Raw genomic sequence first — 17602 nt, forward strand, 5'->3', positions numbered from 1 at the left:
CAAAGTAGTTACTTCCCCATTGGCCAGAAAGTATTAACTTGGTCTAGATCCTGAAAAGGGCCCAGTATTCCAGGAACTTACCACAGCGGCTGCTGCTGTACCACACACAATAAAGCGGAGCTTGCCTATATTAAAGCTGGCAAAACCCAGCTCGATCTTTGCCCTCACTTCAGCTGCGAATCAGCAAGTTCCTGGAAAATTGAAGTTATATTTTTAAAACTATTATAAAACTAATACATATGTATAATAGAAAAATCGGAACATGTAGCTATTTAAAGAGAGAATAATTACTTTCAACATTTATGTTTGATACCTTTCTAGACTTTTTCTATTCATTCATTTATTCCACAAGTATTTATTGAATGCCAACGCTTTATGTAATAGCATTTAAGTTTAGAATTAGTGAACTTCTGGTTGTACGAAGGATAGTTGTATTATGTTAGGTGTAATTATGACATTATTATTGTCTTTATTTGGAGATTAAGTATGATTTCAGGAGATGTGTATGGGTGCCAAGTTGACAAGGGGTGAACTTGTGATGGTTGATATTAGGTGTCAACTTGATTGACTGAAGGATGCCTAGATGACTGGTAAAGTGTTGTTTCTGGGTGTGTCTGTGAGGGTGTTGCCAGAGGAGGCTGACATTTGAGTTGGTGGACTGGGAGAGGAAGACCCACCCTCACTGTGGGCGGGCACCATCCAATTGGCTGCCAGCACGGATGGAACAAAGCAGGTGGAAGAAGGTGGGATCACCTTGCTTGCCAAACCTTCTAGCTTCCTTCTTTTTCCAGTGCTGGATGCTCCCTTCTGCTCCTCCTGCCCTTGGACATCAGACTCCAGGGTTTTCAGCCTTTGAACTCTGGGACTTGTACTAGTGGTTTGCGGGGAGGGTCTCTGGCCTTCAGCCACAGACTGAAGGCTGCGCTGTCAGCTTCCCTGGTTTTCAGGCTTTTGGACTCGGACTGAGCCGCTACCGGCTTCTCTCTTCTCCAACTTGCAGACAGCCTATCATGGGGCTTCACCTTGTAATCATGTGAGCCAATTCTTCCTAATAAAATCCCTTTTATACGTACATATATCCTACTGATTCTGTCCCTCTGGAGAATCCTGACTAATGGCAAGTATTTGTGCTGCCAAACCAGAACCCTGGATGCCATCTCAATTCTCCACTTTGGTCAAGTATATTAAAAATATCTGAAGAATTATGTCATCTTTGCTCCTGCGTGTGCAGTTTGGACACAGGATACCTAAGTTCCTGGAAGGGTAAATTTTTTTTCAGTCTGTTAGGAACAAATCCAACCTTTCTGCCATTGACTTAGCTTCTCTGCCTTAGACATGGGCTCCAGCTTCTGGTGAGGAGGCTTTCCCTACTGCCAAACCAAAATGTCAACAATCAAAACAGATGGGAAATAAAGAGACCTTCCTGGGAAGTGGGTATTGTTTAGCCAAGTAATATTGAAGCTTTTAGAGTAGTGTCTTTGAAAGTCAGAGCAGATCCAAGGCAGTGAATGCCTTCATCTGGCAAGACTAGAAGAATGGATCTGCCCAAGCAGACACAGTGGCTGTTGTAGTGGTTACTCACACAGCTGTGGCAGGTCAGGGCTGTCTGACTCCTCCTCTCCCTTCATCTCTTCCCATTCTCAAACCTGTGAAGGAGGATTTTGCTTTGTTTTGAAAAAATACTGCATCAGTGTTATGCTCTCAGAGCACTAAATATCAGCAAGAAATGGATTTCTCCATTTTATAGACACTCTGTTTTGAAAAATATTGAAGATCTAGGCTTACCTCCAAGAGACCAGTAAAGAGTCAGCATAGCCCCCTAAGATGAAATTACAACAATCACCTTGACTACCCAAGGCCTCCTAAGAAGGTCAAGGAACAGAAAGAGAGGGAGAGAGGAAGACCTCAGGAGAAGTGAGCCCCAGGAGTCCTGCAAAGCAGACTATGTGGACTGAAAGGCAACCTGCCCTATTTTGCACCGGACTCATCTGTAAAATGGGATGATGGTACCTTCCCCATAGGGCTTCTGTGAGTATTAAATGAGCGAATACATACAAAATACTTATGACAAGGCCTGGCACATAACACACTGTCAATAAATGTCAGCTATTATCTTCCTCTCCTACTCCTTTTCCTCCTCTTTTACACCTTCCTCCTTCTCTTTGTCTTCACTCAAAGAACTTTCCTGATCTGTCCCTAGGAATTCCATCTTTGTTCTGGTAATCAATGGAGCCTATACACCCTTCCACATATTACAAGATATATTGATGGTGTTTTCACAGTAACTACATTAGAGATATTTGCAAAGTTATACTTCACTCTGAAATTAGCTTTGATTGGCAATGATGCCATCTCAGACATTCCCCTGTGCCAAATACTGTCACTGAGCAGAGAGCGCAATATGGATCATGGTCAATTTGGTGACTCAAAAGGCATTTTAGGTTCTTACTATCATTCATCCAACAAATATTTATTAAATGCCTGGCATGTTCCAAGCCATGGCAGGAACACCAGGATGAATCAGACATTGATTTTGTCTTAAAAGAAATTTTCATCAAGGTGAAGAAAATCAGGTAGATATTTTAAAAATATAGACAGAAAGTGATGTGGGGCACAAGAAAAACACACCTAGAAGGCTGTGCACCCCAGGTGACAAGAGAGAATGGTTTCTGCTGAGAACTCAAAAATAGAGACTGCAGTTCATACAAATGCAGATCACTGATGCCACCATCAGTAGTGAATTGTCTTAAGACAATTACCTCAAACCCAAGTATTTGGTATTTGTCTAGGGGGTTTCATTCACCAGAACTGTCATGCAAGCCAAGTTTGCCATGCTTTCTGCCTTTATATGAGCACCTCCTCTCCCCCGCCCCCACCACAACCATTACACACATTGCAGCAAGGCCTCCAGTCCTGGATCACAGCTCATGCTCCTTAACCTTCCTACCTCAATCAAAATGTCCCATCATAGAGACATTGTTTTACAGGGACCCTGGGTAGAAGTGGGCCAGTCTTCAAAGGAGAGATCACCAACACCATGTGCATAATATATTTGACACACGGGACCTCTGAAGTTATGTGGGTATTCATTCTGCCTATGTTTAAAGCTGTAGCCCACAGCATTATAGACACTGAGTCAATGGTAATAACAAATCAATAGGTTTTCACTAGCTTAATCACAACAAAACCTCAATAACTGGCTGGCAACTGCAAAGGCTAATGTGGCTTCAGTTTAGTCATCCCATTGTAATCTCTATGAATGGCATGGGCTGAAATTGTGCCAAATGCAGTCCACTCACCACAACTGGGTTGCCCTGCCTGAGAAAGCCATGGAGCTTTGACAGCTAAACTTGGGCAAAAGAATAAATATTTTTAGATAAAATATATCACAAAGGAATAACGGTATTTGTTTCATGTTTTAAGCATGCTAGTTGCAAAGATCCATGCATGTGGCTTTACAGATGTCTTTCTGAGTTGCATTTGTATCTTTGTCAATATAATATCATCTTACCTTGGTACACCACTGTATGTCTTGGCTATATGACATCAGTGTCTGTCTTGCACAATGGTATTGTGGAAAGGTCAATACTGTGCCAACCCACCTACAGCCTCTTCTGAGGGGACCCATCCTGCCCACACTTTCTGCCAAAGGGACAGGCCCAGGAAGCCACACTCAGTACCCAGTGCCCCACTTCCTCCATCCACAGATGATTGGTCCTGGCGGGCACCTGAGCCAATGGCAGACAACCCATAGGCTGAAGAGGGAGGTGCAGACTGCTTTGAAAGATAGACTGGACCAATCAGATTCTCTTTAGGCCCTAAACTTGAAACAAACAAATAACCATCAGTTAGTACTTGGAGCAGAAAAAGACATGGCATTTGTTGCTTAACCATAGAAATCAAACATCCATGAACTTCTACTGTGGAACACCTGGGAGCTTCCTTGAATCTAGAAGCACCTTTGAGTTCTGGATTCCTCGAGGCCAGGGTCTGATATGGCTCCTGCTCTTGGATTTGTCATTTTAAAATAATGTAATGTAATACAATATGTGAAATCCCTTTGTCTTGAGTTGGCTTGAATAGATTTCTGTTTCTTGCAACAAAAAATAAAAGCCAGATTAAAATTAGTGGGATATTAACACCTGGTCCCAACTGATCTCCTGGGCCATAAGGCCATCTGGAGAAATCACAAGAAGCAAGACAAACTGACAATGTCTTAGCCATTACTGGGAAGGCAATAGATGCCAAAAAAAGAAAAAAGGGAACTGAAAACTTTTAAAGACGATTTGGAAAGTTTGTGTGTACGCACCTCCCTGTTGAGTGTGCAGTGACTTGTAGAGCCAGCACCGTGAACAGAGTTGCCGCTCATGAACGAAACCTAGCATTTGAATGCTCACACTTAAAATAGGCTATGAATGACTGCCGGTTATGAGACATGCTAGATGCACAGGAATCATAAGTGATCGAAGCCAATTCACAAGAAAAATCAGGATGATATTATTTGAAGCAGCCTCAAAAGCAGGTGCTAGGTTTAGGGTGTGTCTACATGGCCCTGGTTTTTATTTCCACTCAGCTTTGGAAACTAAATGACACTGCTGTCTATTTACAACTGTGTCTTATATATGTTCATACAGAGTGTGTCTAAATAAAACATAGTTTACAAATAGCTCCACAATGGTAGCATTTCATGGCCAAAGATATTTCATGGCTTGGAGTTAAATACAATTTGGCCTCCATCTAAATGTTCCAGTTGATTTAGAAATTGAATTATTATCACATTTGATCCAAGAAGACATCTTACAAGTTTAAAAACTAAAATTTGTAAATGGGAGCTTTCATGACTTAAATGGAATTTCCTGTGCCTCTGTTATGTAAATTACATCTTCTTGCTATAGGGAAGCAGTATATTGAAGTGGGTAAGATATGGACGTTGGAAATAGAGAGGCTTGAGTTCAGATCCAGGCTCTATGATTTATTAGTCATGTGGCCTTGAGAAAGTTACCCCTGCAGTTTCTTTATTTTTAAAGCTAGGATGGTGATGATAACAGCACATACATTTCAGGATGTTGCAAAGATTAAATGGGTTAATAAACATACATGCTTAGAATAGTGCCTGGCTCATAGAAATACTCTACAAACGCTTGTCACTATTATTGGTAATTCTTTCATTGAACTCACAATGTAAATCATTAAGCCAACTCTTACTGAGTCCATGTGAGTACTGTGCTGGGTGTGTCCTTTTGTAATCCTATTGAAAAAGCACAGCTCACAAGGATAACAGGAATTCTCATTCTAAATTTACAGTTGCAGAAATGAGGCTTAGAAAGGAAGTTAACTAACTCTCTACAGCCTGTCTGGTTATTAAATGGCAGGGCTAGGATTAATAAATTCATTCATTTGTGCATTCAACATTTTTTTTTTCAAGACAGAGTCTCACTCTTGTTGTCCAGACTGGAGTGCAGTGGCATGGTCTTGGCTCACTGCAACCTCCACCTCCCAGGTTCAAGGAATTCTCCTGCCTCAGCCTCCCGAGTAGGTGAGATTACAGGTGTGCGCCCGGCTAATTTTAGTAGAGATGGAGTTTCACCATGTTTGCCAGGCTGGTCTCAAATGCCTGACCTCAGGTGATCCACCCACGTTGGCCTCCCAAAGTGCTGGGATTACAGGCGTAAGCCACCGTGCACGGATCAACATGTTGTTATTGAGCGCTAGTTACTTATTTTTCTAGGTGCTGGAATATAGAGAGGAACCAAATGGATTAAAATCTTTGCCTCCATGGAGCTTACCTTCAGCTAACGGAGACAGTCAAAAACAAGGTAAGTCAGTATTATGCGTAGGAGACCATAAGGTAGAGTGTGCTAACAAGAAAACTAAGCCAGAAGGGGAGTGGGAATGTATGTGTGCGTGTTGAGGGAGGTGGAGTTCACAATGCAATTTTTGCTAGAACAGGTCACTAGGGAAGGTCTCACTCAGAAGAGGACTTTTGAGGAAAGGCATGAGAGGAGAGGAAGCGAGCCATGGGAGTATCTGGGGGAAAGGTTCCAGGCAGCAGAAAGAGCACATGCAAAGGCCCTGAGGCAGGACTGTGCCTGGCATGTTCCAGGGACAGTAAAAAGCCAGTGTGGCTGAGGCAGAGAAAGCAGAGAAAACAATGGGAGATGAGATCACAGAGGTAAGGGATTGGCTGACATTGGTACTTACTGAAGAAAACCCCTCCCTATGTTCCTGTTAACTGGGGTTCTTCCACAAAGTCAACACATCTATAGAAGCCACTGATGAAACAGGCTCCCCCTTGGAAAGACCATCTCGCCTTCCAGCCTCTCCACCCTGCAGAGAGGAAAACCCGAGTTTGGCATTGGCAGTCAGGTAATTCATCAAATCTGGAAACCACCTCATCAGCATTCCCCTGGCCGACTGAAAGCAACCATGACGTTGTGCTGAATGCACTTGCAGAGTCGTGCTGTGCTCTCTCCGAGTTCATCACAGCACCTCCCTATGCAGGAGTTTCAATTCAAGGTCATTTTTGGTTCCTTTCAGTAGCAGACTCAGAACCAGACCTATTCAAGTGTCGGAATGGGGCAGACACGTTAATAGCCAGACCCCAGTGGGAGTTCTATTTTCCATTTCCTCCTCCCCCATATTTATTTGTTTCTTCCTCTCCTCTGTGCGGTAAAGGTGATCTTGCATGATATTTTCAGATGAGGCTTAAAAAGGTGGAGTGGAGGATGGGAAGATGACACCCTGAATTGGAGCTCACTCTTTCTCAGTCCCTCAGGCTGGAGTTGGGCTCCCTGGGTTTGAATCCCCATTCTATCACCTAGAAGCTATGTGACCTTAGTCAGGATACTCAGCCTCTCTGAGCCTCAGTTTAAAATTTTGAATTGGGGCCAGGTGCATTGGCTCAGGCCTGTAATCCCAGCAGTTTGGGAGGCCGAAGTGGGCAGATCACTTGAGGTCAGGATTTCAAGATCAGCCTGGCCAACGTGGTGAAACCCCTTCTCTACTAAAAATACAAAAATTAGCTGGGTGTGGTGGCACATGCCTGTAGTCTCAGCTACTTGGGAGGCTGAGGTAGGAGAATCACTTGAACACAGTAGGCCGAGGTTGCAGTGAGCTGAGATTGTGCCACTGCACTCCAGACTGGGTGATGCAGCAGGATCCCATCTCAAAAATAAAATAAAATAAAAGTAAAAAAATAAAATTTTTAATTGGGGATGATGATGACATCTTCCTCAAAGACTTGTCATGAGAATTCAATGTGGTCATTTAATTCTGTTTCAGGATTTAGCCAAATTTGGGTGGTATTTCCCTTTTGGTGGGGTACTTTTCATCACAATGAGAAGGATGTCTTAGGACTCCAGGACACTGAGAAGTGGGTGTCCAAAACATGTGGTTGTCTCTGCATTTCCACTCAAAGCAGAATTTTCCAGGTGCTTCCCTCTTTCTGCTGAAAGTTCACTTCATCTCCATCTGGGTGGTCCCAGCCTCCCAGGCTGATAAACCTCTTGAATTCTTAAGAGCAGACAGAGAGGTGGGCCCTCTGTGGTCTAGGGGAGAAGTGGCCCACTGCCTCAAATGGGAAAGATGTTCTAAATATGGTTATTCCCTTGCCTGGGACAAAAGCTGAAATTTTCTGGTCTCATGCAGGAAATTAAGGGAAATGTTTGTAAATTCTTTGGAAGGAGAAACATGAAAACAACAAGTAAATATCCTTTCTAGAGAAGGAGATTTTTAGCAAGGGAATTTGCAGAGATTATACCTTTCTTCCTTTAGTGTAACTTACCTTTTGGGGAAAGGGCACCCAGAATTTGGTGAATGTTGTCTAATGGCCACAGCTTATTAACCCTATGTGTTCCTGTAGACAGGGCAAAAAATTACTACACAGTTACGGCAGAAAGCGTCCCATGACAGGGATACAGCAAACAGTCAATATTACTCCTGGCAATAAACCAATGAATAAATAATACATCAGGAATAGCTACAGCGTTTCATAGAAATGGCCAAAGCAATTATCTTAGGATCATTGTAATTAGAAAAACATTCCCATGAAATGTGTCTGTAATTCAGTGATTTAAATGAATAGAATAATGTTTTCTTACTGGCTCAGATTACTACTTTAGAGATAATTTATCATGGTGTCTGATGAAGCTCCAATGGCAGGAGCCCTTCAGATTATGATTTTAAATCGTTGTGGCCTATTGATGGTGCAGCAGCTCATCTGGAGCGGCCGCTGGGGGGATGCCAGCTGCAGCAGGGGAGGTGCAGCCAGGGCTGCATGCTCTGCGGAGCTACCCAGGCCAGGAACAGGAGGGAGTCCTGCCTCCCACCGAGTTGGTGGGGAGGGAGCCCTGTGTTCTCGGGCGCCCCTGCAGCGACCAGCCGCAGCTCTGGACCCAGGCATCCCCCTTCTCTTGGGACCAGGAAGCCCCCCTTGCCCCTGCAGGCTAGGAAATGTCTGCTGCTGCTCCCTGGTCTCTCCCCACTCTTGGCACCAGCTCTGATTTTGGAGCAAAGTTGTGTCCAAGCTCATGCACTGTCGCAACCTGGAAGGGTGGGGGTGCTCAGGGCAGCACTGACATGCCAGACCCGCACCCCATCCCCTACCTCGGCCCCCTCCGGAATTTGGGCACCAACAGTGCCAGAGGGAGGCTGGGGGTGCTGAAGGTGGCTCAGCACAGGCCTGCGCCCCTTGGCACAAACAGCCAAGGCATCATGGATAGCATGTTGATGGTGAGAGGCAGGCAGGTTCCTGGCCAGAAAGGGGCAGGTCTCTAGTGAAACTCCACCTTCAAGCCAGGGACAGCCTGAAGCCTGGGGACCAGGCTGCCAGTTCCGGGTGCAGTCGGAGGCCCAGAGTGAGATCTTATGGTGCTTTTTCCAGGCTTGCCCATGGCTGCGCATGAACCAGTCAGCACACACTTCCCCCCTTCTGAGCCAATTAAAACCCTGGACTCAGCCAGACTCAGACAGAAGTCAGGACTAACAGCTGTGGGAAGGAGCTACCCACTTCCGGTCTCCTTGACACTTCAGGATGACCTGCCTGCACGTAGGAGCTACCCACCATGGGTCTCCTCTCCAGTGAGAGCTGGACACCTGCCAGGACGACCTGTCTGTGGAAAGGAGTTACCCACTCTGTGTCTCCTGAGAGCTGTTCTGTCACTCAATGAAGCTCCTCTCCACCTTTCTCACCTTCCAGTTGTCCAGGCACTCCATTCTTCCTGGACACAAGACAAAATCTTGGGACCTATCAAATGGTGGGACTGAAAGAGCTATAATACAAATGGTTAAAACACAACCCCCACTCTCCATGACGAGAGAAGAGCTGTGGCCCTTCAAGGAGTTCAGACGTAGGGGCTCCTCAGGCCAGTGTTGTGACACCTTCTTTAGGGCTCTGTGGTTACCGGTGTCTCCAAGCTTCTGGGCACCACCGCGTTTCTTGGTGCCCACAATGGAAGTTGCTTGCAATACGCCTGGTCCACCATCAGCCTCGCACAGAGCCAGCGCCTGGAGTTGGCCTCCCCATTGCAGCCGGCATGCCGGGCTATGTGCAGTGGCCAGAACCTGTTCAAATTCACACATCCCTCACCACTCCGCACATGGCTCCCCCTTGGTAGGCGTGGAATCTGGCCAGTAGCTAGAGCTGAGTGCAGCCTGCTGGGCCAAGTGGGTGGAATGAGCCCAGGGGTCCCGAGGATAACTTGGGCAAAGGTTCCACTGACCACACAGGTTTCCAGCTGGCAAAGTGACACCCTAAAGATCCTGTGACATTTTCTGGGACACTATCATGACCACAGACTCAGCATCAAACAGTTAAATGACCTTGACAGAAACCCATGAAATGAACTTATCCATATGAAGGATTCTTGCAGGTAAAAAGCGTGCTATGATGTAGATAACCACCTCTGCCTTATCACATTGGAAAATTGTGGCTGAGCTGTGCCAGGATTTTTGTGAAGGCTGAAGCAGAAGACAAAAGAGCCTGGCTTAAAGATGTATAGACCCACCAATTCCACTCTTACTTCTAAACTCAAAGACACATCCACCAAAAGACATATGCAAGAATGTCCATAATTGCCCAAACTTGAATCAACTGAATGTCCAGCAATAGTCAAATGGGGAAATTAAACATTCAATGAAAGACTACTCAGCAATTCAATAATTTTTTTAAAAAACCAGTTGCTACATACAACAACTTGAATTAATCCCAAAACATGTTGAGCCAAAGAAGCCAGACACCAAAATATATGCACTGTATGATTCCATTGACATAAGATTTTGAAGCAGACAAAACTAATCCACAGAGAAGGAGATCAGAGTAGTGGTTACCTTATCTAGTGTGCAGGTAGAGGTTATAGAATTGCAAAGACATGAAGCAGCCTACTGGATGCTGGACTATTCTATATCTTGATTGGAATAATGATTCCATGGGTGTGTATGTATGAAAAACTCACCATCTGCACACTTAATACTTGTACATGTTACTCTATGCAAATTATGCCTCAATTTAAAAATGAAAAAGTAGGAAACAAAAAATTAAATATAGAGGTAAACAGGATGTGTGGTTTTCTAGGTGGCTTTTATAAGACTCAAATTTAAGAATTGTGGCTCCTTTGTAAGGAGAGAAAATCTGAATCCCATACAGATAGACTTGTCCCAGGGTGACACTGTGTTTGTTCAACATTAACCAGCACTATTGAGACTACTGTGCCGGGCAGTGGGCTGGCTGGTGACAACACAATGGGAAAATGGGACTGTCGTGGACTCACTCAATAGGAGAAGCAACACTTCAGAAAGAAAACAACACACACAATTCTATCACTTCGAAATGTGATAGAGACTATAAGAAGAAAAATATACAAGACACACACGAGATGTTTTACAAGAAAGAACAAGAAGGAAGCCTACTTTTGTTTGGGAAGTCTGGAAAATCTCTGAAGAAATCACATTTGAATAAAGATGTGAAGGTTGGGTAGGAGTCAGCCAGCAGAATTAAGTATAACGGGAACACATGGAAGTGGAAGTGTGTGAGTGTGTATGTGTGTGTGTGTGAGAGAGAGAGACAGAAAGCGAGAGAGAGAGAGAAGCATGAGTAAAGGTCTTGAGCTGACTGGCCCAAGGAGCTGGGAGAATTCTAGTGTAAATAAAAGTTACTGAGTGGGAGGGAAGGAGGGAGAGAAGGCTGAGGGAGGAAGGTAGACAGGGGCCAAGCTATAGCGCACTTTCCAGGCCATGATTAGGGTTTAGATGAATGCCAAGTATAATAGAAAGGGTCAGAGGGTTAAGTAAGATCTGATTTACATTTAAAAGAGATCACTGGCTTCCAAGAAGAGAATAAACTAAAAAGAGATTAGAACAGTCAGAAGAACCAGATAAGACTATTGAAGTAATCCAGGAAGGAGAAGGCAACTTGAATTAAGATAGCGGAAACAAAAATGGAGAAAGGTGGATGGAAATAAGCTAGCTTTTTGAAATCCTTTTCTGATAACCTAATCTCTCTTCTAAAACTACCTATTAACTCTAATCCGTGCGCGTGTGCTCTCTCTCTCTCCCCGTCCTACTGAAACACACATACACACTCACAGTAGACCCTCACCCTCTCACCCACTAGATCCCAGCTGTGATGAGAAAGCAACAGCAACGATGTCCATTCAGGGCCTTGCTAGGAATTCCAAGGCATTATTTAGTTCAAGGAAAGGAAGTCAGGAGTAAATGTTAACATTCATTCAGGGTCACCTATGTGACAAGCATTGGGTTAGATACTTTCACATTTGTTTTCTTGGATATCAAATTGGATATTATTATCCTCATTTTAATAGGTGAGGAAATTGCAGCATGAAGAGGTTAAATAATTATTTTATTGCGGCCTCATAGCTATTTTAAATGGCAGAAGTAGATTGATTTCAGAGCCACCTGATTCCAGAAACCACATTCTTTCTACTACACTCTGCAAATGATTCTTTTATCAAAGGTGTATGGCTTTTTAATAACAGACACCAGGAAGAGTAATCCACAGGGATGGCTTATTAATGGTGACATTTAGATTTTCAAACACCTGGTTAAAAGCAGATCCCTTTGAACAGCAGTCTTCAGAGCCTCTGGGACACAGCCCCTTAGGCAACCTCGTACTCTAGTCCACCTGTGATTAACTACAAGTCCACCTCCATGCGCAGGTGCCCTGGATGCCAGTGATATCTGAGAGCAACCACTAAAGGTCAAAGGTGGCTACACAAATCCCAGCACTTTGGGAAGCTGAGGAGGGCAGATAGCGAGGTCAGGAGATCGAGACCATCCTGGCTAACACGCTGAAACCTGTCTCTACTAAACATAAAAAAAAAAAAAAAAAAAATTAGCCGGGCGAGGTGGCGGGCACCTGTAGTCCCAGCTACTTGAGGGGCTGAGGCTGGGGAATGGCGTGAACCCAGGAGGCGGAGCTTGCAGTGAGCTGAGATGGCGCCACCGCACTTCACCCTGGACGACAAAGCGAGACTCTGTCTCAAAAAAAAAAAAAAAAAAAATGTGGCTATACAACCTCCAAACGCAGTGACATCAGAGCTGAGTTCAGCCCAGGTGTGCTGAGTGAGGCAGGTAGAGACTTGAATAATACTGAAGTGTCTTAAGTTGGGTTTCACTATAAGACAGATGGATCTAGCCCCTGCCTTGGAAAACAGCATAGCCTTGTGGGGAGGGAAAGGGTAAGAGTGAGAAGCTTGCCGATTCTAGGGTTTCCTCCTGCTTTAACAGTGACTTTGCCCAATTACCATAAACACATTTCTTTGAGGTGGCCATGTGACCAGAGACACCATATCCTGGGGACTCAGGGAAGAGGGATGAATCCACTAGGATTCAATCGGAGAAGCAGGGCCACTATGAGTGATACGGAACAAGGGATTTGTTATTAAGATGAGCACGATTGTGGGAGCTGGTGAAGGGGGTGATGGCAAGCTGCTTCTGTACCTGGTGGGGGCCTAAAGCTGCTGTAGCTGGGCAGCTCTGGTAATCAGGAAAGAAGGCTGCATCTAATGTGAGGAGAGCAACATTAACTGGAAGCATGAGAAAAACAAGAACTGTCACCAGTGGAGGGTGTCCAGGTTCTTGGCATCTCGAATGAAAAAAATGGACAAAATGCACAAAGCAAGGAAAGAATTAAGCAACAAAAGCAATTTATTGAAAATGAATGCACACTCCACAAGGTAGGAGCTGGCCTGAGCAAGCAGCTCAAGAACCTGGTTACAGATTTTTCTGACCTTTAAATACCCTCTAGAGTTTTCTCATTGGTTACTAGGTGTACACCCTATGTAAATGAAGTAGTGGCCTGCAACCAGTCTGATTTGTTGTAGAAAGTGACCAATCAGAGGCTGAAGTGAAGTTACAAAGTTACACCCTATGCAAATGAAGACTTGGCCCATGACCAGTCTGACTGATTGCAGGAGGGAACTATCAGAGCTACTTTCAATTTTTCATCTGCCATGCAGAAGGACAGTGGGGGGCAGTACAAAGGGAGTAGCATCTGGTCCTTTTGTTACTTGGGCATGGAAAGTTGGGGTTTTCCATTTGATTTAGTTCTAGGAAGTCAGCATGAATTGGCCTTCCATTTCCTGCCTCCAGGACCTATTCTCCTGCTTCAGAACAATGAGGACAGAATTGACCCCACCTATGCCTCTTATTGCCTCCAATTTTGACAATGTGGGGAACCTGCAGAAGCCAACACTTTCTCCATGAGACTGCACACACAGTAAGTTTGCAACTCAAGAATCTGAAGGAGGAGATTGGGTAGGAACTGAAGGAGTTGCAGGCCCAGGCACTGCTCCATGCCAAGAGGATGAGACATTAGGTCAGCATGAGCTATGGGGTCTGCCTGATACCTACACCAATCCACAAAGACTGGCTACTGCTTCCTTCCCTTCTGCCTTCCCAGTCTCATGCACATTTCTCTTGTGGTCAGTCCTAATCTACAATGATACAGGGAAGAGAGTTCTGGGAAATATTTCCAACTTAGCTAAGTTGACACAGTACCAAGCCCCTTCAAGGGGAGACCTCTAGAGACAAATAATTACATTAACTAAAGATTTTATGGTATTGGTAGGTGGAAAGAGAATTCCCATTCAAACCTATAGTGCAATCCTGGCCAGATCCTTTGAGAAACAAACAAACAAACAAAAAAACCACTTGAGTCAGTCATGGTGGCACATGCTTATAGTCCCAGCTACTCAGAAGGCTCAGGTGAGAAGATCACTTGAGCCTGGGAGTTCGAGGCTCTAATGAGCCATGATCACACAATTGCACTCTAGCCTGGGTGACAGAGCAAGACCCTGTCTCAAAAAAAAAAAAAACAACTTGAAATTCAAGTATAAAGTGGAGGAGAGCTGAAAATCAACTAATAAATCATTAGTGAGTGCTGATTATATGCAAAGCCAAGTCGTAGGCATCACTGTGAAGATACAGACAGCAGCAGGATAGGATTCCTGCCCTCACTGGAAGGAAGATGAGGTAGACAAGTGCCACATATGCATTACACACTAAATACTCCACACTCCCGGGGACTCCTGCAGGATACTTCTAAAAGCTGCCTGCTGATTGGTTGATGGAACAGACTTGAGCATTCTCAGACTCAGGTTTAAATTCAGCCTTGCCCCCTACTAGATATATTTGGTTAGTCACTCTGAGCTTCCATTTCCTGGTTCATAAAGTACAGTTAGTAATAATACTAATATAAGTTGGTTTAAAAGATTAAAAGAGATTTTACATGTGAAGCACTGGCACACAGCAGGTATTCAGGAAGTGGTAGATATTTTATTGTTTGTCATCATCATCCCTGTTCCTTTTTAGACCCAAAGCCTACCTGAGTAGATGTATGACTTTAGTGTCAGGGACCTATGAGCTTGCAAAAATACATATATGTGTCTAATCTCTTTTTTTTTTTTTTTTTTTTTTTTGAGACGGAGTCTTGCTCTGTCGCTCGGGCTGGAGTGCAGTGGCCGGATCTCAGCTCACTGCAAGCTCCACCTCCCGGGTTTACGCCATTCTCCTGCCTCAGCCTCCAGAGTAGCTGGGACTACAGGCGCCCGCCACCTCGCCCGGCTAGTTTTTTTTTTTGGTATTTTAGTAGAGACGAGGTTTCACCATGTTAGCCAGGATGGTCTCGATCTCCTGACCTCGTGATCCGCCCGTCTCGGCCTCCCAAAGTGCTGGGATTACAGGCTTGAGCCACCGCGCCCAGCTGTGTCTAATCTCTTAATGATCAGCAGTTCGGATAAGTTGATGTGTTTCCCATATTTATATATTCATTCGGTAAATAGTAAGGGCCTAATACTATGCAAGACACGTGTGTCCAAATCGCATTCTAATGGCACAGCAATACAAGTCAGGGAGCTAAAAGTCTCAGATGGCTAATGCAAACAACATTCTTAGGAGCCGAAGTTCAGTTCAGCAAATATGTCCCGGAACTTGAAAGAAAAGGAAGAGGGGTTGAAAGACAAGAAGCCTCACTGTCGCTTGTAGTGGTCAAGGAAGATTTCAGAGAGCAAGTGGCATTGGGGTTCAGCTTGGAAGAATAGGCAAGGTTCACACCAGGAGGGAGGAGAGCAGCATTTCTGGGGCAGTGGAGGCTGGAAAGCCCCTGATATAGTCACAGAGTAGCAGCGAGAGGAGAGTGGGCTTGTAAGGTAGTAAGTAGGCCAAGAAGTAGACTGTGCAGGGCTTTGAATGTCAGGGTCAGGAGTTCAGACTTTGTATGGTGGACAGCAGGGTCACTGAAGGTTTTCATGGAGAGAAGGGGCACAATGGAAGCCAAGTTTTAGGAAAACGGAGGTGGCAGAAGTCTATTGTCTGTAGAGGATTGAGGAGAGACTGTAGGCAGGAAGGCTGACTGGACATCCTGTCACAGAAACTCAGAACTAAAGAGAGGTCCAGTAATGGGACACAGAGTGCAGGGAAGGCTGCAGGGACTCGTGGGAAGGGAGAAAGCAATGCTCTTGGTGCCTGCTTGCACATAAGGAGTGGCTAAAGGTGTGAGAGATGAGCTGGAATTCCAAGCCTGGGCAGCATGAACAGAAATAGGAAAGCCAGGGCTGGGGTGTGGGAAAGAGAAAAGAGGCTGTGTTCCACGTGGAGAGTCACTGAGGAGCCCTGAAGGCACAAGCAAGAGATGAGGGCAGACCAAAGATTGGGGGTAACCTCCAGAGAAGGGCAGACTGAACTCGGAAAATGCCTGAATATAGGAAGGGGCAGGAGGTACCAGAGAAAGAACAGAGGCCTGGTCTCCTGGGAAACCTAATGAAACCTTCGAATTGCTCATGATCAGCAGTTCGGATAAGTTGATGTGTTTCCCATATTTATATATTCATTCGGTAAATAGTAAGGGCGTAATACTATGCAAGACACGTGTGTCCAAATCGCATTCTAATGGCACAGCAATACAAGTCAGGGAGCTTCAAGACAGTGAAGACCTCCAGTCCTTATAGCTCTTCCTGATGCACTGGTGCTTGTTTCTACAAGAGAAACATCACATTGCAGACCTGCTCAATGGCTAAAGAAAAGAGAAAACTCAGACCATTCCCAAAGAGAGAGAGGATTCCCTCAGAAAGAGTTGAGCTATCGCCCACATCGTGGTCATGATGCTGCCTGTGTCAGGGTCCCTTGAGAACTAGACGGCGCATTCAAAGTGTTGAAGAGATTTGATGCAGAGGCCATTTGCAGAGTCAGGCACCGAGGACCAGCCACATTCATACACTGTCATCCTCCTCATCCCGAAGGGGAGCAGAGGGAATGGAGTTACTTGAAGCCTAAAGAGGGCCAAAGGGGTAGAACCAGTTGCCCAATCAGAGTGGTGGCTATAGGAGAACACAGCTACTGCCCAGAAGAGTAAAACGAATAAATACCCCAATGTTTCTCTCCTCCCACCTCCCTATTTCCTATAAGCACTTCTCATTAGCCAAACCACCCAGAAGCCACAAGACAATGAAGTCTAGCCTGTGCAATCTGCAGTGCTCAGTCTCCCAAGGTACAGAGCAGGTCAGAAAAGTGTAGAGGATGGATCTTGGGGAGAAAATGGAGAATAATGAGAACATTGGCTCATTTTCTTCCCTAGTTCAAAGTTCTACTTTGAGCAGAAGTAGACATGATTTTTTTTTTTTAGGCAAATTTTTTTTTTGTTATTATACTTTAAGTTCTAGGGTACATGTGCATAACGTGCAGGTTACATATGTATACGTGTGCCATGTTGGTGTGCTGCACCCATCAACTCGTCAGCACCCATCAATTCATCATTTATATCAGGTATAACTCCCAATGCAATCCCTCCCCCCTCCCCCCTCCCCATGATAGGCCCCGATGTGTGATGTTCCCCTTCCCGGGTCCAAGTGATGTCATTGTTCAGTTCCCACCTATGAGTGAGAACATGCGGTGTTTGGTTTTCTGTTCTTGTGATAGTTTGCTAAGAATGATGGTTTCCAGCTGCATCCATGTCCCTACAAAGGACGCAAACTCATCCTTTTTTATGGCTGCATAGTATTCCATGGTGTATATGTGCCACATTTTCTTAATCCAGTCTGTCACAGATGGACATTTGGGTTGATTCCAAGTCTTTGCTATTGTGAATAGTGCC

The 17602-nt window shown here is 44.8% G+C and overlaps 1 protein-coding gene across 1 annotated transcript in view; it reads left to right on the forward strand.

Annotated features, from left to right (window-relative positions):
• Nucleotides 1-5729: 5729 nt before the first annotated feature.
• LOC108533152 (talanin) overlaps nucleotides 5730-17602 on the forward strand; it is a gene marked incomplete at its 5' end in the record, with an annotated part of 17254 nt that continues 5381 nt past the window's right edge. The window contains 4 exon segments of the mRNA XM_083287445.1: nucleotides 5730-5816; nucleotides 6252-6516; nucleotides 7282-7372; nucleotides 11185-11192. Of these exon segments, the coding sequence (XP_083143571.1) occupies nucleotides 5730-5816; nucleotides 6252-6516; nucleotides 7282-7372; nucleotides 11185-11192 (451 nt within the window).

This window comes from Rhinopithecus bieti, unplaced genomic scaffold (assembly GCF_001698545.2).
Source record: "Rhinopithecus bieti isolate Rb0 unplaced genomic scaffold, ASM169854v2 scaffold_10351, whole genome shotgun sequence".
In the NCBI taxonomy this organism is placed as follows: domain Eukaryota; kingdom Metazoa; phylum Chordata; class Mammalia; order Primates; family Cercopithecidae; genus Rhinopithecus; species Rhinopithecus bieti.